This window comes from Argopecten irradians, chromosome 16 (genome assembly GCF_041381155.1).
Source record: "Argopecten irradians isolate NY chromosome 16, Ai_NY, whole genome shotgun sequence".
Lineage (NCBI taxonomy): Eukaryota > Metazoa > Mollusca > Bivalvia > Pectinida > Pectinidae > Argopecten > Argopecten irradians.
This window is the reverse complement of record NC_091149.1, coordinates 2,446,461-2,473,647: the sequence shown is the minus strand read 5'-3', so window position 1 is coordinate 2,473,647 and position 27,187 is coordinate 2,446,461. Positions and strand designations below refer to the sequence as shown.

Genomic DNA, 27,187 nt, shown 5'->3' with positions numbered 1-27,187 from the left:
ATGTCACAGACACGTGTTGTGTATGATGTGTATGTCACAGACACGTGTTGTGTATGATGTGTATTGTGTATGTCACAGACACGTGTTGTGTATGATGTGTATTGTGTTTGTCACAGACACGTGTTGTGTATGATGTGTATTTGTCATAGATACGTGTTGTGTATTATGTGTATTGTGTTTGTCACAGACACGTGTTGTGTATGATGTGTATTTGTCATAGATACGTGTTGTGTATTATGTGTATTGTGTATGTCACAGACACGTGTTGTGTATGATGTGCATGTCACAGACACGTGTTGTGTATGATGTGTATGTCACAGACACGTGTTGTGTATGATGTGTATGTCACAGACACATGTTGTGTATGATGTGTATGTCACAGACACGTGTTGTGTATGATGTGTATGTCACAGACACGTGTTGTGTATGATGTGTATTGTGTATGTCACAGACACGTGTTGTGTATGATGTGTATGTCACAGACACGTGTTGGTTGTGTATGATGTGTATTTGTCATAGACACGTGTTGTGTATGATGTGTATTGTGTATGATGTGTATTTGTCATAGATACGTGTTGTGTATTATGTGTATTGTGTATGTCACAGACACGTGTTGTGTAAGATGTGTATGTCACAGACACGTGTTGTGCATGATGTGTATGTCACAGACACGTGTTGTGTATGATGTGTATGTCACAGACTCTTGTTGTGTATGATGTGTATGTCACAAACACGTGTTGTGTATGATGTGTATGTCACAAACACGTGTTGTGTATGATGTGTATGTCACAGATACGCGTTGTGTATAATGTGTTTGTCACAGACACGTGTTGTGTATGATGTGTATGTCACAGACACGTGTTGTGTATGATGTGTATGTCACAGACACGTGTTGTGTATGATGTGTATTGTGTTTTGTCATATACACGTGTTGTGTATATTGTGTGCGTCACAGACACGTGTTGTGTATGATGTTTTTGTCACAAACACGTATTGTTTATGATGTGTATGTCACAGACACGTGTTGTGTATGATGTTTTTTGTCACAGACACGTGTTGGGTATGATGTGTATGTCACAGACACGTGTTGTGTATGATGTGTATTGTGTTTTGTCACATACACGTGTTGTGTATATTGTGTGCGTCACAGACACGTGTTGTGTATGATGTTTTTGTCACAAACACGTATTGTGTATGATGTGTATGTCACAGACACGTGTTGTGTATGATGTGTTTTGTGTATGTCACAGGCACGTGTTGTGTATGATGTTTTTGTCACAGACATGTGTTGTGTATGATGTGTATGTCACAGACACGTATTGTGTATGATGTGTATGTCACAGACACGTGTTGTGTATGATGTGTATGTCACAGACACGTATTGTGTATGATGTGTATGTCACAGACACGTGTTGTGTATGATGTGTATATAAAAGACATTTGTTTTGTACGATGTGTTTTGTCAAAGATACGTGTTGTGTGTGATGTATATTGTGTATGTCACACACACGTGTTGTGTATGATATGTATTGTGTATGTAACAGACATGTGTTGTGTATGATGTGTATGTCACAGACATGTGTTGTGTATGTTATGTATTGTGTATGTCACAGACACGTGTTGTGTATGATGTGTATTGTGTATGTCACACACACACGTGTTGTGATGATATGTATTGTGTATGTCACAGACACGTGTTGTGTATGATGTGTTTGTCACAGACATGTGTTGTATATAATGTGTATTGTGTATGTCACAGACACGTGTTGTGTATGATGTGTATGTCACAGACACGTGTTGTGTATGATTTGTATATCAAAGACATGTGTTGTGTATGATGTATATACACGAGTGTCGTCTGTTTTGATCGATACGCCTCCCTTCCTCACCCTGCATTCCCCACACTCGTCTTGGCGTGGGTCGCTGAGCCACGGCAACTCTATCGAATACTAATGCTGGCGATATCGATCGCATGGTCACGTGATCACTCCCGATCTTATGTTGAAATACTGAGATTGATTTTTACATCGTTTCCGTCTTTACGTTTTAGGTTCGATAGACGGTGCACCGAACGTATGCATATCAATAATAAATAACAGTGACAACGCCAGAGTTATCAACGGTAATTATACAACACAACGTCACGTCAGAGTTATACACGGTAATCATACAACACAACGTCACGTCAGAGTTATACACGGTAATCATACAACACAACGTCACGTCAGAGTTATACACGGTAATCATACAACACAACGTCACGTCAGAGTTATACACGGTAATCATACAACACAACGTCACGTCAGAGTTATACACGGTAATCATACAACACAACGTCACGTCAGAGTTATACACGGTAATCATAACAACTCACGGTTATACGGTAACATACAACACAACGTCACGTCAGAGTTATACACGGTAATCATACAACACAACGTCACGTCAGAGTTATACACGGTAATCATACAACACAACGTCACGTCAGAGTTATACACGGTAATCATACAACACAACGTCACGTCAGAGTTATACACGGTAATCATACAACACAACGTCACGTCAGAGTTATACACGATAATCATACAACACATCGTCACGTCAGAGTTATACACGGTAATCATACAACACAACGTCACGTCAGAGTTATACACGGTAATCATACAACACAACGTCACGTCAGAGTTATACACGGTAATCATACAACACAACGTCACGTCAGAGTTATACACGGTAATCATACAACACAACGTCACGTCAGAGTTATACACGGTAATCATACAACACAACGTCACGTCAGAGTTATACACGGTAATCATACAACACAACGTCACGTCAGAGTTATACACGGTAATCATACAACACAACGATCACGTCCACGTCACGTCAGAGTTATACACGGTAATCATACAACACAACGTCACGTCAGAGTTATACACGGTAATCATACAACACAACGTCACGTCAGAGTTATACACGGTAATCATACAACACAACGTCACGTCAGAGTTATACACGGTAATCATACAACACAACGTCACGTCAGAGTTATATACGGTAATCATACAACACAACGTCACGCCAGAGTTATACACGGTAATCATACAACACAACGTCACGTCAGAGTTATACACGGTAATCATACAACACAACGTCACGTCAGAGTTATACACGGTAATCATACAACACATCGTCACGTCAGAGTTATACACGGTAATCATACAATAATACAACGTCACGTCAGAGTTATACACGGTAATCATACAACACATCGTCACGTCAGAGTTATACACGGTAATCATACAACACAACGTCATGTCAGAGTTATACACGGTAATCATACAATACAACGTCACGTCAGAGTTATACACGGTAATCATACAACACATCGTCACGTCAGAGTTATACACGATAATCATACAACACAACGTCACGTCAGAGTTATACACGGTAATCATACAACACAACGTCACGTCAGAGTTATACACGGTAATCATACAACACAACGTCACGTCAGTGTTATACACGGTAATCATACAACGCAACGTCACGTCAAAGCTATACACGGTAATCATACAACACAACATCACGTCAGAGTTATACACGGTAATCATACAACACAACGTCACGTCAGAGTTATACACGATAATCATACAACACAACGTCACGTCAGAGTTATACACGGTAATCATACAACACAACGTCACGTCAGAGGTATACACGGTAATCATACAACACAACGTCACGTCAGAGTTATACACGGTAATCATACAACACAACGTCACGTCAGAGTTATACACGGTAATCATACAACACAACGTCATGTCAGAGTTATACACGGTAATCATACAACACGCATACACAACTTTGAATAAAGCATTCATTCGTCAACGACGGAACTGTCATTTGAACAGCCATCTTAGGTGATCGTTGGTACAGTAATAGTGACGTCACAATGATAATGACGTCAACATAAGTGAATGGCAGTTCATAGACTAATGAATGTCAATTGCGCTGAGTAAGATTACATGGTAGGGCTGCAATGGAAATTGTAAACAAGCATAACACATTTCGTCTACAATACGTCGTGTTATTCCACTTTCGTGTCATTGTATAATGGGTCTGGATGTGTTCATTTATGTTCCACCAGTGGAATACGACCTACCGATCTTAAATTTTAACTTTGATTAGAACTACTTTTGTCGGTGTTACATAATAAATGACAAATGACGTCATAATGCTGTACATCGATTGTCACTTACAAAACAAACCGCCATATTATCGGCATGCATTGTTTGACGTTGTTAGAATCTCTCACGTTTATTTCCTATTCGTAACATAAAATGTCGGCTCAAAATAAATGTTTGTCCTTTGATCAATGTTATGTCTTGTCGTGCGGACTCTTAATGTGATTTTCTGTCCTTTGGCAGCTTTGAGCTCGGTTACAATGGTTTTATTTGGCAGGAAGTAGCTGTAAGCATGCCCGCATATTTCTTCTTTTTTCAAGTATGAAAAGGCGTTAAGGAACTGGGAATATTTCGTTGAGATATTGATGATTTTACTTGTCTAAATATGTAAGATTTGTTTAATATTAAGGAGTGATTTATTCCTTATGAAAAGATGCACAGATTTTAACATTTGTACATCAATTTTAGTATTCATTAGTTCAGAAAATTTCACAAAATTTGGACGTGTATAATACAAATTTCCTCGAATAGTTATATGTTTCTACATTTTCCACATGGAAACAAACAATAGATAAAAGAGATGATAGCGATTGTCATTTCGTCAATACGGAGGAGGGGAGATAACTCATATTGTGCAATGTAGTTCAAATATGCGGAAAAAACCCATAAAATATTTCCTTTTTTAAGTAAAAGCCTGTTTTCTGTATCCGTCAATGTCCTCAAAAGAAAGAAACGAAAACAAAGCAATATACATGTATATTTTGTATTTATATATACATGTATACAGTTGAGTGTAAGCCAACCGGTGTCTGGTAGCTACACTAGTCTAGAATCTAGATTGGCCTTAAAAAAGAATATAATGTACTCTTAAATATATCAAATCTATAATTATCTAGAGAAAGTCAACGAAATTAAATTTAATAAATGAATAAGTAATATTTTCAAATTTTCCTTTTTGTTCATTAAGTTTTATCATCAGTCTGATTCCATTAATTTGGCTTTAATTAATTTATTACTTTAGCAAAATTTTGATACAACATCATTCAATTTTAGTCTTTACAATGTTGATGTATTACATATTTGATCAACATCTTCAAACCCCTGGAAACTTGTTTTAAACAATATTTCAGTTTTTAAATTTGATTGTATACATTTTGTATTTATAACTAAAACAAATCCTATAAATATTTTTTAAAGCTGGACAGTCTTATTAATTAAAACTATTGCCATGTGGTCTCATTAAGAAATTACATTTAGATATTCAAACTACAACAGTATACACAAAATCTTTTGATGGATATGCATGTACAGCATATATGTAGATGTATAATGTAGCTACATTTATTCTAGCTAGGTTATAGGTTGTACCAGGCATGAACAATTATGTACATTATATATCTAAGTCTCTAGTTTTACCAGAAACATATACAGATGTATATGCTCATGGTTTCAGTACTACAATGTGTACGTTTATTCATAATCGTGTAATTATATAACCACATCCTTTTCTATACTAGATTTATTGGACTTTTATGTATACCAATACCAGGGTGTTAGTTAATAACAGGTAACACATGACAATTCATGGCCAGAGGACAGTATTAGTGTCAGTGTGGCGAAATACACATACACGTAGGTTTGGGGTGGGGCTGGGGATATTGGAGCTCTTGACTTGAAAATTTTCCATTGTCTAGAAGCACGTTTTGAATGCACATACTGTTCATGTATACATATAGTCGCTAAACCTGCCTATATTATTAGACTTTTTAAAAGAAAATTTATAACGTAATATATATTAGGCAAAAAAAATAAAATTAAAAAAAACCCACCCTAATGATATAGGCAGGTTTAGCCTATACATACAGGGACTTAATTAGTATACACTTAACTATGATAACTATAGTTTAATAAACCTCTCTCCCTTTCCTAAAAAAAGAACAATAAAAACAAGATCTTTATTTTGAGAAAAAAAAAACCAATATTATAACAATCACTTTTAATTGAAAGAATAAGCGCATTTTGATGAAAATAGGGTAGTTTTATAGTCATTAGTTGAAACAAAACCCCATGGAGTCAAGTATAGACTAGCGGGTAGACTTTACTGCGATAATTAGCTATAGGTTATACAAGTACAGAAGCTGTCACAGCATGTTACCAATTGAATTGAATTTGCACCCCTAGCTTGAGGTTAAAGAAAATAGGTATACCTTACCTGTGTCGTCTGTCTGGTCATCACACGCTCCTGTTACATAACAAACGCTTCAGTCAAAAATAGATGCAAACATACATGTATATTTATCAAATTCAATCTGTTTCCAAACTTTGGAAATGAAACCACGATCCGCGGGGGATTTTCATGTATGAGAATACATGTATTTCATTTTAAACTGAAAAATAACTCGTGAAATTGTCTAAGTGATTTCAGAGATTAAATCTCTTGCGATATAATACATTTTTTTTTACACTTTTTTTTTAAATTGTGTGTGCATTTTTGCATTCACATTAAGCAATAATTTACATACAGCAGAAAGATTGTACACACACACACACACACACACACATATATATATATATACATATACAGCCTGTCTATTTCTTCATAAATTAATCATGTACATTGTACCGTACGTTTTGTATAATGCAACAAATTTTATTTAAAGTCGCATATTTCATACAAATACCATTAGCTCTATCTTGTGCATAACATTATTTAAAATTGTCTACTTCCTGTTTGCTATCCTTTTTTGTCTCAGAATTCCTAAGCAAATATTGAACTAGAGAAAAAATCTAGCATATCCGCTCGACTCGTTATTCGACGTGCAGGTGCCCCTGCAGTCGTTCAGGGGAAGTAACCAGAATAGTACTTCCGCTCCAAAACAAAGGCTGGCTTCGGTGATGCTGATGTTGAAAATATGAACTTTCATCCCTACAGCAGCATGGCTGTACCATCATTAGAGGTAAATATGTCCAATAATACTTAACTTATACGTAGATCTCGGATTAATCTAACTTTATTTCCACAGATATGGATGATCGGGTCTGGGATGAAACTATGATTCAGAAGGGGATTGAATTACATGTTTGGTGGTGAGGTCGTTCAGAAAATATGGAATAGTTGGGACGATAAGAGGCTGCCTATCGGATTTATTTTGCCCAATAAGTTCGTTTTATATGTTTCATGTGGTAAAAGATATACTACGTTTAGGCTATATTTTAAAGTCTTCTGTAGTTTTTGGGTTAATTCTTTTCGTAGTCCCCCATTGGGATGCTCAACTGCATGGGATGCTGTACGCGTAATTATCTGATGCTATAAAGAGTGCTAACGTGCAAACTTATAAATTGTAATTCTAAATCGATTCGTTTCCCAACTGTTCATGTAGATTTATATTCCATCAAATCGGCAATCCAGGCTCATCAGCAATATTTTCAACTTCTGCTCTAGATCTGTTCCTAGGACATTTTCTGAACGTAATGTTAGCAGATCTTGGAACACATTTCATCGTCTTCTTCCACTACCGATCATAAGTATCGTTCCTCTGTCAGTGTACTCTCAGAACTAAAATGAAATATAGATAATCCATCTATTATATATCCCGAAACCAGAAACATATCCATGTACATTATTGTATTAGATGTTTTCGGAATATCCACTAAATCTCAACTTCTCTCATATGATTATGACATATTATCTTTAATTCAACTCCATATTCAATTGTATTTTGAAGTTGGTTAATGTCAATATATTATCAATTAGATATAGGAATGATTCTATATCCATTATTTTTGTGTCACTCTGTAACTATGATTGACACTGTAAATTGGTAATCATAGTTACATAGATTTGATTACTTTTGTTATAAATATATAATTACAATTACAGTAATTAATTACTTATTACCTAGGTTTTGAAAACATAAATTTTAAGAGCATAACCACATGTCAACGCAGTCAATTTCAGTCACATATCATGTGCAGTAGTTCACATGTAGTTTCCCTAATATATATAATTAGGGCCCTAGTTGTGCATATTTAATTTTGGGACTGATCGGTCAACAAGATGGCTGCCAGATGCTCATCTTTTTGATTTTGGTAGTTAAAGTTTGTTACCTCTATTTCTCAGAAAATACTGAAGGGATCATTACCAATTTCATATGTATGTTCCCCCAGGGCCCTAGGTATGCATATTGCATTTTGGAACAGATCGGTCAACAAGATGGCCGCCAGACAGCCATCTTGGATTTTGATAGTTGAAGTTTGTTACCGGATCTTTCTCAAATTTCCTATGTAGGTTCCCCTTAGGCCCTAGTTGTGCATATTGCATTTTGCTACAGATCTGTCTACAAGATGGTCGACAGGCTACCATCTTGAAATTTGATAGTTGAAGTTTGAAAGGCAGAGAAAAGATCCCTCTAGATCTTTCCTTTGTCAGACATAGATGGTGCCAAGATCCCTCTGGGATCTTTTGTCATTAAAAAAATATAACTACATCTCATGAAATGACTGAAAGTAAGATGGTAACCCTCGCACTAGCAAGCTACATCAAAGGTTGCGCTGGCGGATATCAAAGGGAAATCAGCATGAAGTCATTGCCAAATGTCATGATCAGTGCGCATGCGCAAACACAAAAGTGCTCGCGACGTATTCATCCAAAACCACAAATGACATATCCTTCTCTACAACGTCCATGTTAAAAGTTTATAAAATTATTAATAATAAATTGATAATTGTAATGTTACTATAGCTATAGTTAGAACATCCGTAATGAATTTAGATTACAACTAATTACAACACCAAATAAATTCTCTAAGTCAATCTCTGGGCTCAAGCTATCCATTCGCATTTTCGTTAGGCCAAAATTTTATTACCCTCCGACCCTAAACTTTTTTTTGTTAAAAAATGAAAATCTTGTGATGCAACATTTTCGTTTGCATCTGTGGCGATAAATCTGTGACATGAAAATTATATATATATATATATATATATATATATAAAAAAAAAATCTGACCTACCTACTCTATTTTTTGGCCTCATGTGACCCTAAACAGACATATTGTTTTTTTTTTGGCCTTATCAACGCATTGATCTGGCTAATTGCTAAAATAAATTCATCCTATTTTGCGAAAAAAGGAAAGTTTTTCTTTACTCGCCGGATATCCATTCACACTGACATGAACTTCAAACATCAGTGAAATGTGTCTGCACGACTTAATCTCAATCCACTATCCGTTATATGCTTTTGCTGTATAGTATGTCCTCTTTGAAAAAGTTTATTTCAGTCGCGTTACTTTCACAACAAGTCTAAAACAGTTGATAAATTAAACCGTGACTGTACCATATATATTTTAATGTTGAAGGAATGTAATACAATTAAATACACACGACAGAGTATGGTGGGGAATGATCGGAAACTTTTATATGTGTGTACTTTTCAATTGATGCATAAAATACATTATTTGGTGCTTCTAAGTGATTGAATTTTTCATTATGAAATGCTGTGAATACATGTACACAATTTGCTAAACGAAATTTTTATTTGCTAAAGAGAAAAGAATAGCTTTGGCAACTTTTAGCTCAGCGAACTGGAAAGTTAGTGTGTTCCCAGAATCTATGTTAAAAATGAAAATGATAAAATCTTTAGTTGTTTTAGCTATATACTACACTTTAAATGAGGCAACACCTGAAAACAAAGGATGATCCGCATTATAAAATTCAGCATTTAATTTATCTATTTGAAATGACCCCAGGAGTGATATTAATTGTAGTGTTAACGGTAAACTAATAAATTTTGGGAATGCACAAAATCAAACTTGTTTTACTTGTACAGTTACATTTTAAAAAAACTAGAAATTGTCATTGGACCATTTTATGGGCTTTTCACCAACAAGGAATAATCATGGTCATGAAAGACATTCATATTAACAAACCTTTATCTCAGCATGCTACAGATGTATATGTCCAGTATCAGGTCTCTAGGCCTTGGAGAACTTGACAAGAAAAAGTTTAAATATATATAAGGTTATTTGACCTATGATATCAAATTAAAGGAATTAATATCAATAATGAATTGATATAATTTCTATCATTAAAGATATTAAACATCAGACAAAGAAATATTCTGAAAGAAAATGCATTTGTAGTGGCATATATTTTAACGTTTGTTTTTTTGTGTCTTTTTTCCCAGATTCCATGGAACCAATGAACAACATTTGTCATTCCCTTCTGATCCCAGAAATGTGTTGAGCTGGTATATAAATCTGCAGTCTGAAGTCAAGAACAATTGTGTGAACCATGAAAGACCTAGAACATTAAACAGAAGACTAAATCAAGAACCACAAACATTCTCCTTATCACCATGACTCCAGCATCCATCAGGCTAGTGGTAGTGTGAGAAGTACAATCATGGATGCCTCTGTAATGCGCTATGCGGATGGCCGGTATGGAGCTGTGCGAAATATCTACGAGGAGACGAACATTCGTCCGTTCTACATGTCGCCCATGCATTACCAGTCCTACTTGACTGGCAGAGGACTTGAGGAAGCTAACATGCATGGCATGGTCCCTCCCCATATCGTCAACATGCCACACAAGTGTAACAACTGTGGTGCTGCGTTTGAGAGAGCAGAACAGCTGAAAGATCATAACTGTATACAGACAGGGGTTAAACACGCGAACTACAGTATGTACGGTAACAAGAACCTGATGTCTCCAGTCGTACACCCGTCGCACAAAGAACACGGGGGTGAGCAGATCTTAGACCCTTTGAAAGACCCAAGAAATATAGGAGATGTTGGGAAATCGCCCTGTAACAACAATGCACAACCGCTTGAAAGGTGCCCAAGTGCTGCCGAATCCATACGGGAACAACAGCCACACAATGTTGGTCAAGGAAGAAGCGATTTCTGCTCTGAACCTATCAAAGAGGCCGTTCCTATCTCGGTAGAGCAGAAACCAGCATCGTGCAGCGCTGACTTATGTGGTCATAATTACGGAACAGTGGAGTACTTAAGGGAACAGCTTCGTATGCAGACAACCGTTAAACCTTTTATGTGTATCTTTTGTGGGTTGTGCTTCAACGGAACACATGTGAATGACCATAACTGTCGCCAGAGAACTGAGAAATCCAATACTAATGATTTGATGTACGGTAGCACTGTGGAACAGTTGAGAGAACGCATAAGTATGCAAGTCATGATGAAACCGTTCCTTTGCATTCTCTGTGGAGATTACTTTGAGCGGACCGACAACATCAATGCACATAACTGTGTTCCTCATGCCACAGCTGCCATCGCCGCTGCCACCGCTGCCGCTGCCGCTTCTTCCTCCGATAATACCACGCCAAAAAAGCCAGAGACTACCACAAAGGCACCAGGTCAGGATGCAGTACCAAAAGAGAAACCATATAAATGTGAAGAGTGCAGCAAGTGTTTTAGCCGTAAAGATCATTTGAAGAAGCATATGGGAATTCACGCAAAGGACCGACCTTTTAAATGTGACCGATGTGAAAAAGATTTCACCCGATCCGACCATCTTAAAGAACACATGTTTGTCCACACAGGTGAAAAGCCGTACATGTGTGTTCTTTGTGGAAAGGGCTTCAAGAGGTCCGACCATCTGAAGTTGCACAACTGCTCCCAAATCACAGAAAAGCCATTTAAGTGTGATTTGTGCCAAAAGAGTTTTGCCAGAGTTGACCATTTAAAGAAGCATGGCTGCATTCACGGGCCAGAACGTGAACGTCCATTTATTTGCGACATTTGCGGGAAGGGATTCATTAGAATCGACCACTTAAAGAAACACAAACACACTCATTCTACCGAGAAGCCGTTCAAATGTTTCGTGTGTGGTAAGGGTTTTAATAGATCAGATCACCTCAAGAAACACACCGATACTCATTCTTCAGAAAGGCCATACAAATGTGAGATTTGCGGAAAGGGCTTCAACAGAACTGATCACCTCAAAAAGCATAAGTATATCCACTCGCCCGATAAACCTTTTAAGTGTGAAATATGTGGGAAAGGATTCAACCGATCGGACCATCTGAAGAAGCATAATTGTACTCACTCAGTAAAATCGCCCAAAGATTCAGTCTATCCATCCATGGTTCCGCCAATGTCCCGCAACACAAATATCACGGTGGAGCCATTGATATCAACTATATCAGAAACTCTGTCCCGGAACATCAGCATGGACTCGGCGTCCAGAAACACAACTATTGGGGAACCAATGGCTCGCAATGCTGCTATGGCAATCCCTATGGCGTCGAAAGATTCTTCTCAGGATGCTTCCGATGAGACAGCCAGCCAAAAAGAATTCGGATCCGAGAAGTCCACCAGCGATAAAAGCCAAACCTCAGTGCAGAGCTCTGAGAGACAGTTTTCACCCGATCCTTTTAAATTCGAGCATTCAGAGCACAGACTAGTGCAGAATCTTGTTGACGAGAACCTTAGGAAACTGTTTGCAGACAAGTCACTGATGGAGCAACCAACCAGGACAGAAACGCCAAATAGTCCAGCTTTTCCTCAGTCGGCACAGATGAATATGCAGCCAGGCCAAAATATTTCAAGATCGGGACAATCTTTCTCTCAGTCGGGACAGAATAGCACACAGTCAGCTCAAACGTATACTCAGTCCAGTCAAACCTTTTCACCATCCGGACAGGCCATGTCGGATCCCGGGCAAAATATCACACAATCCGCACAGAGTATTAGTCACGCCGGTCAAACCTTTACACAGTCGGGGCAAACCTTCACGTCTGTCAGCATGTCTGGGTCCGCACAAAGTATGACACAATCAGGACAAAATAATATGTCACAATCAGCACAAAATATGGCACAGGCAGGACAAAGTATTTCGCAGTCGGGACAAAGCATGACACCTTCCGGACAAAGTCTGCCACAATCCGCACAACACAACGTCACCCAGGATGGCCAAAATATGACACAATCCGGACAAACGATTTTACACTCCGGGCTGAATTTTACACAGTCGGGTCAAAATATGTCCCCCGCGGGAAATCTCTTTTCACAGTCCGGGCACACGGGTATGCAGAATGGCTTCTATAACACCACTTCGGGTTTGCATGCTGTGAAGCCATATGAATTTGATCATCGCAACGTGACTAACTGATCCGGTGGGAGATACCGCGCGTAAACGCTGAAACACGTGGTCATTTGACATTGCATGTCGACAAGTCCAAAGCGATATTGCTACGTCGCTTGATCGGGCTCATTGTGAGGCCTGCTTTGCCAAGAAGAGTCGTAAGTCATCTTATTTGTATGTCGACTATTCATGGATATGTTTAAGATTCCAGAACTAGCGTTTGATATTTCACTGCCTATTTCCTATTGAGCTCGAGGAAGTTATTTAAATATTACGTGAATGATTAACCGAAAAGGAACCCCCTTCTTTTTCTTTTTTTTTTTGCCTGTTTAATATTTTGGTTCTAAACCATTAATCAAAAGCCATTATCTTAAGTAACGATTTACAAAATGGTCTTGCTACAAATGTGTAACATCCCAATAATATTCCTTGTTGGATTTTTTTCTTTCTCTGTTTTTAATCCCGATGTTAAATCTATGGAACAGTACATTGCTATCTTGAATGTCGTTCTGGTATAAAGTAAGGTTTGACATTTCAACTTTATGGTACTGTTTAGTTAAAGTGAATAGTCGGGCAAAGAAAACCAGTCTAAATGCGTTCATTGGCCTTCTAAAAGTTCTCACTTATTAATACGACGGCCAAGTTCTGCTTACGTTTCCCAGTTCTGACCATTAAAGTAAAGGCAAATTAAAAGTATTGAAAGCGAGGATGCGTGGAAATGTAACCACGGACATAGTCAGCCGGGAGGACGTTTTAGAATTTCCATACTTTGAATTAATTTTTCGCACGCAGACAGATTTTGGCGAGAGATTTTATTTTTCTATTTCATAAGAAATTATACTGGATACATTCACACAATTTTACCGACTTTAGCCATCCTTGCCCGACTGTTCACTTTAAGGTTGTTGATAACTGTAAATGTGGATTTATTCGTGGTGTGACATTTTTCAGTTTCTGCGCGAACATATCAGCTGGTTTTAAATCTAGATACGCGAATTATTAGAGTAAAAATGTGCAGTGCGAACATTTTCATAACGTGTACATTAAGTGAAAATATGTATCCGCGAAAGTATCCGCGTTTACTGTGTATAAGATGTTGAGATTGTCCGGGACAAGGGGGTGTCCTGTGTCTACTGTGCCACTGAGGGTCACTCGTGGGGATATACTATTGATAAAATGTGTGCCAATATTTCAGTTGTAAATGTATTATTAGTTTTTTTTTTCATTTTGTTGTATTTCATGTTTTACGGGAAATACACAGCTTGTGTTGGAAGCTACGTACCATTTCTGATCATATTGAAAGATCTGAATGAATGATTTTCATTGTTTTATGTGCATGTGTATATTATGATATTGCTTGTTTGTGAAGTTCATTTGATATGTTTGATTTTTTAAGTATGCATAATCGATAGTCATAATCGTATCGTTAGAACCACACGTGGTAGGCAACCTAGTGCTTACGTCTGTTGAATTCTCTGATCGGACAGAAACCTACTTCCTTGTGTATCAGTGATGGCCCAGGTCTGTGTTAGGTCTGCGGTAACCCTAACCACTCACGGCGTCTAAGTCTGTCACATTGTACAAATACGTCTACAGATTCTAAAATTACATTTATAGTCACTGGTACTCTCGATAATTTACACTGCTCATGTTTTCGTATTCTAGGAAATTACTTTATAAACTTTGCATTTTTCGTTATTTAGGTACTAATTGACTTTGAGTGGAATTCGAGTTGAGAAGACATTACATTTCAAATATAACATGTAATTTTCCATAGGATATTCACACGAAAATAATTTGAGTTGATTTGACATTTGATACAGGCCAATGTGTGTCTTATATTAAAACTATACATAAGTGTTCAATGCAGTCCCCGACGTCCATCTGTCTTTATCTGTCCTGTAAGAGTTACCTCCATTCGTCTCGCTCCGTCAGACACTTGACACGAGATGCGGACGAGGCCACATGGCCTTGTCAAGATGGTGCCTGATGCCCAAAACTGGTATTCCCTGTCCACATCTGGTGCCCCTGTCCGGTCATACGTAAAGCAATAGTTACAGAGGTTTGTTAGACGGTTTGTATCATGTACTAGTTTGTGTGCTATCCTACACACTTTGTGCCAATATTTTTACTGCATGTTTTTTATCAGTTTTCTTTATTTGTATCAAGTCGTTCTTTTCGTCATTCAGAAAAAAATGATCTGCCTTTGCGGATGAGTAGGAGCGGGTCGTTACTCCTTGACTGCGTGGTGCGGGATTGTGTTCTTTTGTAAATGACGTATCGCTAATAATGTTCCTTTATTGTACATAATGCTTGGCCATGTGTTTGTGTATATTACTCACAATGATGTTATGTTTTTGACTCCATTTTACTGTTGGAAGGTTGTGTTATATAATTATGCATTGCTTCGTATGTTTTAATTTTTTAACCAATTTTAAGACGATTTCTTTAATTAACTGAAAAGCACGAAGACAATCAATACAGGTACGAGCCATAAGAAAACAGATTTAATTTGTAAACTGTTATCTAAACTTTGGCGCGTGCAATTTATTTGGCGCTTATCGCAGTTGATTTAAACAGCGAAAATAATTCCCCGTTAGAAATCCTCGTCTTCTAGTGTTACAGAACCTTTAATCGCAAAGTTAAATCTTTATGAAACTGTCAATGAGCATGAACAATACCTGTTTCACCTTTCCAATCGAAGGCAGTTTACGTCCTGCATTGATACAATGAAAGATAAGTAAATTCTACTTTTAATCATGCATGCTTTAGAATGAATTTTGTTAGCCAACTTTCTTCTGTCTGCGATTGACTTTCGCGACGTTCGCGAAAAAAATTAAATTCGCGAAAGTCCACCTTCGCAAATTTATATTGATCAGCAAACGCGAATCCTCGCTAACTTAATTTGAAATGGAGATCTTGAAATTTAGTATCCGTGAAAGAAAGGTGGTTAACTGTATCCATAAGTATTGTGTCAAATTTTATTTGTGATATGATATTGTCATGGTTTTATGTGCGCCGAGGATCTAGAAACATTGGTGCAAACAATCTGGAACCTCGCCAGCAAAACTATTCGAGTTGCGCCTCTTTGAACCAAATATTTTCAGTCTTTGATAGTCATGCTATTTTTGTACTCACATATCCCGCTTCTGTATTTTGTGTCTTTTATGTTTTACTTTTTCAATATTTTTGATGGAGTGATGTTCTGCTGCCTATAAGTCTTCCATTGTTTTGGTACTATGAATCTGTTTTCCCAGTAGAATTGTATCGCTGACCATATTTACATGAGTACATACATATCTGATATACATTGTGTTCGTGCTATTGGCCCTTATATTAATATGTACTTTTACTTTTTTATTCGTCTGTAAGATGTTCCGGCTGATGCTTCCGGACATTAATGATATGAGAGTGTGTTTTATGTTCATTTTGTATCACTTTTTCGATGTAAATGCCATTTTTGCGTGTGCCATATTTAGTAAGGTTAGTCCCCATTGCCATTTACCCCAATAATCTACCAAACAGATTTGGATTTCTCTGATTTGAAGTAATATCAGCAGAAATGGATGTCATCCTTTTCCCATTAAGCCGTCCCTAAAATAGAATTAGATTTTGTTTTGACCTTTTCGTGAAATAAGGTTAACTTTTGTTTCGACTTTTTCGTGAAATAAGGTTAGCTTATGTTTTGATTTTCCCTCGAAATAAGGTTAGCTTTTGTTTTGATGTTCCCTCGAAATAAGGTTAGCTTTTTTTTCGATGTTCCCTCGAAATAAGGTTTGCTTTTTTAGCCCACCATCTGATGATTCAAATCGCCCTGCGTCCGTGGTCCGTGTCCGTCGTCGTCGTCCGTCCGTAAACAATGCTTGTTATCACTATTTCTTAAAAACTGCTGCAGGGATTTTGTTCAAACTTCACATGGAGGGTCCCCTTAGTCCATATTTGTGACATACAGGTTTTGAGGCTGATCGGAAAAACAAGATGGCCGCCAGGCAGCCATCTTTGATTTTGGCAGTTGAAGTTTGTTATCGATATTTCTTGAGAACTACTGAAGGGATTTTGTTCAAACTTCACATGGAGGTTACCCTTGGTCCCTAGTTGTGCCATACAGATTTTGAGGCTGATCGGAAAAACAAGATGGCCGCCAGGCAGCCATCTTTGATTTTGGCAGTTGAAGTTTGTTATCGATATTTCTTGAGAACTACCAAAGGGATTTTGTTCAAACTTCACATGGAGGTTACCCTTGGTCCCTAGTTGTGCCATACAGATTTTGAGGCTGATCGGAAAAACAAGATGGCCGCCAGGCAGCCATCTTTGATTTTGGCAGTTGAAGTTTGTTATCAATATTTCTTGAGAACTACTGAAGGAATTTTGTTCAAACTTCACATGGAGGTTACCCTTTGTCCCTATTTGTGCCATACAGACTTTGAGGCTGATAGGAAAAACAAGATGGCCGCCAGACGGCCTTGGATTTTGATAGTTAAGGTTTGATATCCCCATTTCTCAAAAAGTGCTGAAGGGATCTTTCTCAAATTTAATATGTAGGTTCCCCTAGGGCCCTTGTTGTGCAAATTGCATTTTTGGACCAATCGATGAACAAGATGGCCGCTAGGCCGCCATCTTGGATTTCGATAGTTAAAGTTTGTTATGGCTATTTCTCAGATAGTACTGAAGGGATCTGTCTCAAATTTCATATGTAGGTTCCCCTAGAGACCTAGTTGTGCATATTGCATTTTGGGACCGATCGGTTAACAAGATGGCCGCCAGGCAGCCATCTTGGATTTTGTTATTCAAAGTTTGTTATCGCTATTTATCAGAAAGTACTGAAGGGATCTGTCTCAAAATTCATATGTAGGTTCCCCTAGGGCCCTAGTTGTGCATATTGTGATTTGGGACCGATCAGTCAAAAAAATAACTGCCAGGCAGCCATCTTGGATTTTTATATTCAAAGTTTGTTATCGCTATTTCTCATAAAGTATTGAATGGATCTTTCTCAAATTTCACATGTAGGTTCCCCTAGGGCCCTAGATGTGCATATTGTGATTTGGGACCGATTGATCAACAAGATGGCCGCCAAGGAGTCATCTTGGATTTTGATAGTTGAAGTTTGTTACTGCTATTTCTCAAAAGGTACTGAAGCGATCTGTCTCAAATTTTATATGTAGTATGTTTGAAAAAGTTTAAAAAGTAGAGAAAAGATCCATCTTTCCTTTGTCATTCTTTGGTGGACGCCAAGATCCCTCTGGGATCTCTTGTTTTTTCGATGTTCCCTCGAAATAAGGTTAGATTTTGTTTTGATGTTCCCTCGAAATAAGTTTAGCTTTTTTTTCGATCCCTTGAAATAAGGTAAGCTTTTGTTTTGATGTTCCCTCGAAATAAGGTTAGCTTTTTTTGTCTTTTACATGAAATAAGATTAGATTATGTTAACATTTAAGTGAATATTGGTACCTGATATACGCATTGTAATATGGTATTACACTTTTGAGGATTTAATATGACTCTGTTACATCAGCATTACCACCGTGAAAAACCGTGAGGAACCCAGCCAGAATTGTTAGTGAATCATTTTATTATATATATATTCCATAGTGGAGGGAATCATCTGTGTAGTGGAAAGTCAATAATTGAACGATGTTTTATTTAATTTTATAACTATCTTACAGACATCGACCCTCGAAAATACACACACTCGAAAAACTGAGAAACCAAATTCTGTTTGCTGATTTGGTTGTGTTTAGTCTGAGTTCACTCTCGTCAAAACAACAGACGTTGTGACACATGAACAAGTATCGGCCCCGAACACTCGATATCTGCCCGGTGTCTATGTCTGGTGTTGGGGTTAGAGGACGCTCGGTCAAGGTTATTTTTGTAGCTGTAGTTTTTATGTTATCTGTTGAATTGTGAGCCCAGTGTTACAATATATCACGTGACACAACAAAGATATATATATTCAAATGATGCATGTTGGAATCTCTAGTCAATTTTACATTTTGTAGTTCGAACCCTGTCCCATTTTATAACCTTTGATCCGTGGCACTATATCTGTCGTCAAATACCCCTTGATTTTATTTTACGTACGGAAGACACACACGCGTGAGATATCGTCTACACACTCATGCCTCACTATATATGAGCATCAAGTCAATTGTATAAAGCAGCAAATAAATTCACCATACGAATGTATGCAACACACAGGGTTTTGTTACAACACGAACACGCCACACACACAGGGTTTTGTTACAACACGAACGTACGCCACACACAGGGTTTTGTTACAACACGAACGCACGCCACACACAGGGTTTTGTTACAACACGAACGCACGCCACACACAGGGTTTTGTTACCACACGAACGTATGCAACACACAGGGTTTTGTTATCACACGAACGTATGCAACACACAGGGTTTTGTTATCACACGAGCGTTTGCCACACACAGGGGTTTGAATGGTAAGATAACAAGCTTTCTTTATTTTCGTACCTTTTAATTACCTCTTCGTGATAATTGGCTCGAAATCCCTGAAATCGGAGAAGTTTGTGACTTTGAACTACGATGGTGCTGGGATACTTGTCACAACACAAATTGTATTACGATGGTGCTGATATACTTGTCACAAAACAAATTGTATTACGATGGTGCTGATATTCTTGTCACAACACAAATTGTATTACGATGGTGCTGATATACTTGTCACAACACAAATTGTATTACGATGGTGCTGATATACTTGTCACAACACAAATTGTATTACGATGGTGCTGGGATACTTGTCACAACACAAATTGTATTACGATGGTGCTGGGATACTTGTCACAACACAAATTGTATTACGATGGTGCTGGGATACTTGTCACAACACAAATTGTATTACGATGGTGCTGGGATACTTGTCACAACACAAATTGTATTACGATGGTGCTGGGATACTTGTCACAACACAAATTGTTGTTAAATAACACATAGTGCTATAGACAGGATTTGCCCAAATCCTTATATATTACATCGCCATTCCACAAGACAATTCAATCCGTCAAATACAATTGAGTTGTGAAGGGATACATTTCTCCCAGTTGTAAAGATCCCATGACTACAATGTCACAAAACTACAGCCATTTCCCTACCTGCATGTTACACCTCACAATAACAACATTTTAAAGTGTCATATACAATTCATTTATGGTACGTTTAGTCCCTACAACTTTGAAATCCTCCAAAACATCTGGTCACCAGTTGTGTCCCATCCTACTTACCAGGTGAGGCAGCCCTATATATACCAATATAAACATCGCATGATCGATATGTCCGCTATAGTTCCATTTTACCATGATGAGATGTCGTTTGACTAGACAAGGTCTCTCTCCTGAGTCTGAAAACTAATCAAGTTCTTTTTAATTGACGTAGAAATTATTGATTTGTGATATTATTAAATTTACTGTAAACCAATTGATTTTTGCGGCGACGTAATGTCACGTTAACGCCTTGTGGATATTTAGCGTTTAAGCCTTGTGGAAATTTCGCGTTTGTGCCTTGTGGAAATTTCGCGTTTATGCCTTATATAAACGCGTTTATGCCTTGTGGGCATTTCGCGATTACGCATTAAGGGTATTTCGCGATAACGCCTTGTGGGTAATTCGCGTTACGTCTTGTGGGTATTTCGCGTTTACGCTTTGTGGGTATTTCGCTTCTACTCCTTGTGTGTGGGTATTTCGCGTTTACGCCTTGTGGGTATTTCGCGTCTACTTGTGGGTATTTCGCGTTCACGCCTTGTGGGTATTTTGCGTCTTCTCCTTGTGGATATTTCGCGTTTAGGCCTTGTGGGTATTTTGCGTTTACGGCTTTGGGCAATTCGCGTTTATGCCTTGTGGATGTTTCTTTTTCACGCCTAGTGGGTATTTCGCGTTTTCGCTTTGGGAATATTTGACATTTACGCCTTGTAGGTATTTAGCGTTTACGCTTTGTAGGTATTTCGCGTTTACACCTTGTGGGTATTTCGCGTCTACTCCTTGTGGGTATTTCGCGTTAAAGGCTTGTGGGTATTTTGCGTTAACGCCTTGTGGGCAATTCGCGTTTATGCCTTGTGGATGTTTCGCTTACACGCCTAGTGGGTATTTCGCGTTTATGCTTTGGGGATATTTGACGTTTACGCCTTGCGGATATTTGGCGTTTAAGCCTTGTGGGTATTGCGCTGAAATTAATTTTCGCGAATTCCAATTGTTTTCTGAAAAACTTAAAATTTGATCGCCCGCAAAAGTAAGTTGGTTTACAGTTTGTTATTGATTTATTACGGTTTTAAGAACAGACCGACTTTGGGGTTTACATCTGATAAAAAAAACAAACATGCCTTTTACTCGTAGTTAGAAAAAATCATACATTTTACGATATGCAATATCTGTTAATAATCTGATTTATTAAGTTGATCAATGTAACTAGTGGAAGTCTATTTTTGACAAAAGGTTGTTTCTTTTTTAAGTCGATTCGTGTATCTTATAGTAGAATAAATAATTGAGATTTTAAAAGCCATTTCGTTTTATGATAGTTCTAAAAAATGTATTTACTAGTTTGATATTTACGAGTAAAGCTGGACTTTTGGGTTGAGATTTTGAGACAAGACAATTTGTGCCGTGATAGAAGCATGCTTTAATACTATGTATTTACATATTATATACCAAATGTTAAAATAAAAGTGTGTATTTAGTTAATTTCGGGTTGTGTTTTACTTCATTCACCATTCTGAAGTATTTTAATTAACAAATCATAAGGGCGGAAGTAGACGAAATAAAAAAAGAAACGATTTTAAGTTGATTTTAAAAAACGGAAGCGCCTGATTGGTCAAAACTATACAATTTACGAGTTCTTGTAAACTAGAAAACGAAAATGTGTTTAATATTTAGTATATGTAATAGCAGATAATGGTCGTGTATATGAATGTTCATCGCAATACTTAGATGATGGAATTAAAACGACTTGCATGTAATGAACAATACCAAAATACATAAGATATATAAAAAATGATGACTGCGACGAAATTTTGACTATGCCACAATTCAACTTTTTACGCCATCGATGACATTAAATACGACATTTATGAACATATACGTGAACGATACAGTTAATGTTATCAGTGACCGTTATCAGGGCCTAGATATAGTATAGACTTCGTATAGTATATTCAGATAACAGTTGTCGGCGTTACAGTATACGGTAACGAACCGGGAGGCCAAAATGGCGGCCTCCATTGTTGATGTAACCAAACACTTGGTTAAGTCACCGGAAAGTTCTGAGACGTCAGCGGATGTAAACGCAGTTATCTGTCCGAAAAATTCCGAGATGTCGGAGGATGTAAACGCAGTTATCTATCCGAGAAGTTCCGAGATGTCGGGGGATGTAAACGCAGTTATCTATCCGAGAAGTTCCGAGACTTTGGACGTTGTCATTGCCTCCGTTTCTTGTTCATCTGATCAAACTGACGTGACAAACATCAACGATACACCAAAGTCGAAAGTAGAAGTTCAGGGCGGTGGAAACCCTGAACAAGTTGTTAGTTGTGGTGGGAATCCTGAAGAAGTCAGTCGTAGTGTGTCTGAACTTCCCACTACATGTGATAAACACAAGGGTATGGAGCTGATCTTTGTTTGTGAGGACTGTTTTAATTCACGCCCCTTGGTGTGTTCCGAGTGTGTTGTTACTGTACATAAAGGACACACACTCGATCTGCTCACAAGCTTTGCAGCTCATAAGCGAAAGAAAATGCTTAAATTCGTGGAAGATGCGGGTGTTCAATACTCCAAAAGGTGTGAAGAAAGCGTTGTTTCCGTTGACAACCAGATTCAACAAGAAGGCGAATATACTAATAGACTTGTTTGTCAGATCCGGAAATCTTCCGATGATTTGAAGACGAGATTAGAAAAAGATGCCGAAGAAAAACGATCGAAGTGTCAGTTATTTAAAAAGCAGAACACTGAAGCCTTGAATCAGTACAAGGCCGAGAAGCTTTCCTGGCATAAAAACGCAAAGAAACACTTAGAAGAATGCCGACAAATCATGGCACGAAATAATGATGCCGAGGTTTTTTTGTTTGTGAAAGGCATATTACCGCCAGTAAAAGTAACCGAACCAGTGCTATCTAAGCAGGTCTTCCGTCGACCGGGTAACGCAGGGGACATTATAGCGAAAGTATGCGGAGATCTTGTGATAGATGGAAACCAGAATGGGGAGCATTCATCTGCCGACCTGCATAAAGATCACATTATGAACGCGACTGATGAACAGATGTCTTCGTCCTCGTTACCTGCAGGTGAAACTTTCCAGAAAAGTAAGATAGACACTTGCGTTTTCCCTGAGGTTCCTCACTCCATTTGCTCGACACCATCAGGACATTTGTGGATTAAATCCGCTGACAATATGTCCGTGATCAACCTGGACAGAACAGGCAAGGTTCTCTCCATTCTCGACTGCTCTGTAGAGATCACCGCCATGAGTTTCTCCAGTTTTACCGATAATATATGGGTGGCTGGTAAAGACAGAAGCATCCGTGAACTGATTACTCCCAATCCTGTACTTGTGCGCTTCTTTGTTGACGGTTGTGTTACCTGTCTTAGTGCTACAAGGAACGGTACTGTACTGGTGGGGATGCCCTCGTTGATAAAGGCGTACACAGTACGCGGGGTTCCCCTTCATCAAACGAAGACATCCGGGCTCTTCACTTCGGCTCTTATAAATGAACCTATCAAAATAGCCGAGTGTCACATGTCGCGCCATCTAGCGGTGATAACAAGAAAACGTCAGAGATCGGCAGATGGACCAAAGCGATGGATAATTGCCGGACTGGATGATAAATTAAAACCCAAGTTTCAACATGAAATCAGAGATGTGAATAATCCAGAGCAGAAATTCGAACCACTCGACCTCTGCTTTAACCACGGTTTCATCTTTGTTCTCACAAAATGTAAAAATCTCTACGTCATCGGCTCGGATGGTACCAGTGGCAAATTCATCAGGACATTCGATAAAATTCCGGTTTCCCTAGCACGAGCCAGCAACACGATGTTTGTGGTCGGGTTTCAAAGTAAAGAAGTGATGTTTTTTCAATTAAAAAATTACATCTAATGTATCGAACAATATTTGTACTGCACAGACTTACCCTTATCATAAACTATTTAGTATGTCTACTGTACTGTTGTTTATGCATGAGAGATTTAATTTCGCTATATTCCTGGACAAGTTAATTTTTGCGAACATAAATATTCGCGAATAAAGTCGAGCCTTTGACAAGATTGAAGAAGATATTTTTGAAGACATGTTGCTGTGAATAATATGTGGACATTTCAATCCTGCGAATTAGTATCGAGGAGGACTTTAATTAAACATTGGTGTTACTGATCTTTTTGTTTTATTTCATTATGTCATGAAAATTGTTGGCAAACTTTTATGAGAATCAGCAATCGTTTAAATTACTGAACTAAATTAAATTTAACCTAATTACTGACCTACATTTTAGGATGATCGATTTGCTGACCTAAATTAACTTTAACCTAAATACTGACCTACATTTTAGAATGATCAATTTGCTGACCTAAATTAGCTTTGACCTAAATACTGACCTACATTTCAGAATGATCAATTTGCTGACCTATTTTGCTTTGACCTCGATACTGACTCATATGGTTCTTTTTACCTTTTACCTATGTTATGTGATACAAATTGATTAAAAATGTTTTACTTCAAATTAACATATATAAGTAAAATGATTGAATCATGTTATTAACAATTGACGTTGTTACATCACCGACCAAAAACACTGACCATCGTCATCCACCAAATAACTTGGTTATCTATATTTAACTTTGTCCTCATATTTGACCTATATCTACGCAATCGTTCATCGAACATACAATAATATATGACATCACTGTATGTTTTCAAAATTATACTTTATATCATATATTAAAGTAATGGTTTATTTTTTTTTATCATAACTACAACGTGTTTGTCACAACTGGATTTCATTATGACAGTGAAACATTTTGTTCATAACCCGAAGATATTAATGAGATTAATAATTTTGTAGCTTAGTTTTTAGCTTTAAGCTTTAATACACCGTGTTATCCTTTCGTGAACAACCTCATACAAATTTAATAGATTTTAAGTTAATCTTCGCAATGCTACTATTGTCTGGTGTCGTATTAATTAACCACGCCCGTTATTAACATAGATGTAAATAGAATATCCCGCATTTGTTTGTTGTCGTCGCTTCCGTTTAGGCCATTGATAAAATATTCTGACATTATGGTTACTTGTTATTTATTTTTGTTTAGGAAATGTAACGGCCTTAAACATATATTAGTTTGAACACCATGGTTTTGGTATAGACCTTGGTCAATGTTCGCTGTACATGGTATAATTATGAAGTATTCCATCGGAACTACTGGTCATGGTGTACGAGTAGGTAATCAAACAGGGACATGGCACGAATTTCTAACCAACAGTATTTATATACTATGATATTTTATATAAATATTGTAACTTGGTTAGAAATTCGCGCCAGATTCATGTGGGTAGTCATTGGCTAATTCAGAATTTGTTGAACTTTTTGAATATGTATTATTCAAAGACCCTGTTCAATTTTAACAATTTTATTGACATCCGGCAAAAATTCTGTTTGAAATAACTTTCTTTTCAATGCACGTTTGCGTGGAAATAGGTCACAGGTGAAAACACAGATGTCAACGTTAAATGTATATGTCGGTTACGCGGACGACGTTAATTTGGATCAGTAACTCGGTGAAGGATGAACACCTCTGAGAAGTCAATTTTTTTTTTGTATTTAACTTTTCTTCTCATATAGAATTTTGGAAATAGGACTTCATACCAAAGAAGAAAAAGGAAGAACTGCATGTGGCAGTGTGCTCGTTTTTGAGCTTTTGTCACTCTAATATACCTAATTGACAAAATATTGGATTTTATGGGGATTTTGTTGTTTTGATCATATACACCAGAGATTAAAGCCATAATTTCCTAATGGTGTGTTTGATATGCATGGATGTTTCCGGAATTTATGTACCCGTTTTGATTAATAAGACTCATATTTTTACTCAGAAAAACGATATATGCTACCCCTACTCATTAATTTTGAGCTACAAAATCCATCATTTCAGCCATTTTTGCCAGATTTGATATAACCCTTTATAGAAAAAGTTCTGGTATTAAACTTTTGAAAAAAGTATATTTGCATATATGTATGGAAAAGGATGCTCTTTCTAAATCAGGCAGAAAAATGGGGGGTCCCTGTGCTTACTTTTTTGCTCATTTCATTTCTGTTATTTTTCAATATTTTAGAGTAAAAAATATAAATGATAAAATTACCATATCATGTTAAAGGGCCACTACCTTCCTGAAACAGCTTTTAATTTTTTATTGTTATTAAGAAACTTTTAATTTTTGTTTCGCAAAGGTAGTGGGCCTTTAGATTTTCAAAATGGGAATGTAAAATGAGATTGACAATATTGTAGGGTCGCAAAAAATATTAGTTTATCGTTAATACTACACTTATCATCACCCTTTAAATAGCCCAATTAAATAAAATTAAATGTTTATTTTCATCACGCAGGTCGTCTTATGTTTCCCGTCGTCGACCTAAATACCGCACATTACATTATGTAGTTATAAAATTATCATTGCGGCAGACGGCAAAAATAGCGAAATCAATTAATCTTTAATTAATATTTATTACGCAGGGAAACTTTCATTTGATTGGTGTTGTAACATCATCTAAGGCCATCGATGTCAATTTTATTACATTATTATTGTTTATAAGTAATTTTTATTTCTGTTTCTATTCTTATTAGATTATTTTTGAACTGGGATTTTAAGAGATGACTCATTTGGCGGCCATTTTAAAAATGT

General features: G+C 37.4%; 1 protein-coding gene across 1 annotated transcript; it reads left to right on the top strand.

Moving 5' to 3' along the window:
- The first annotated feature begins 7,045 nt into the window (after positions 1-7,045).
- Positions 7,046-21,984, top strand: LOC138311040 (zinc finger protein 493-like). The gene is made up of 2 exons (XM_069252465.1): positions 7,046-7,144; positions 10,369-21,984. Exon 2 carries the CDS (start codon positions 10,587-10,589, stop codon positions 13,311-13,313), a length of 2,727 nt encoding a protein of 908 aa, XP_069108566.1. The 5' UTR covers positions 7,046-7,144; positions 10,369-10,586; the 3' UTR covers positions 13,314-21,984.
- The last annotated feature ends 5,203 nt before the right edge of the window (positions 21,985-27,187 follow it).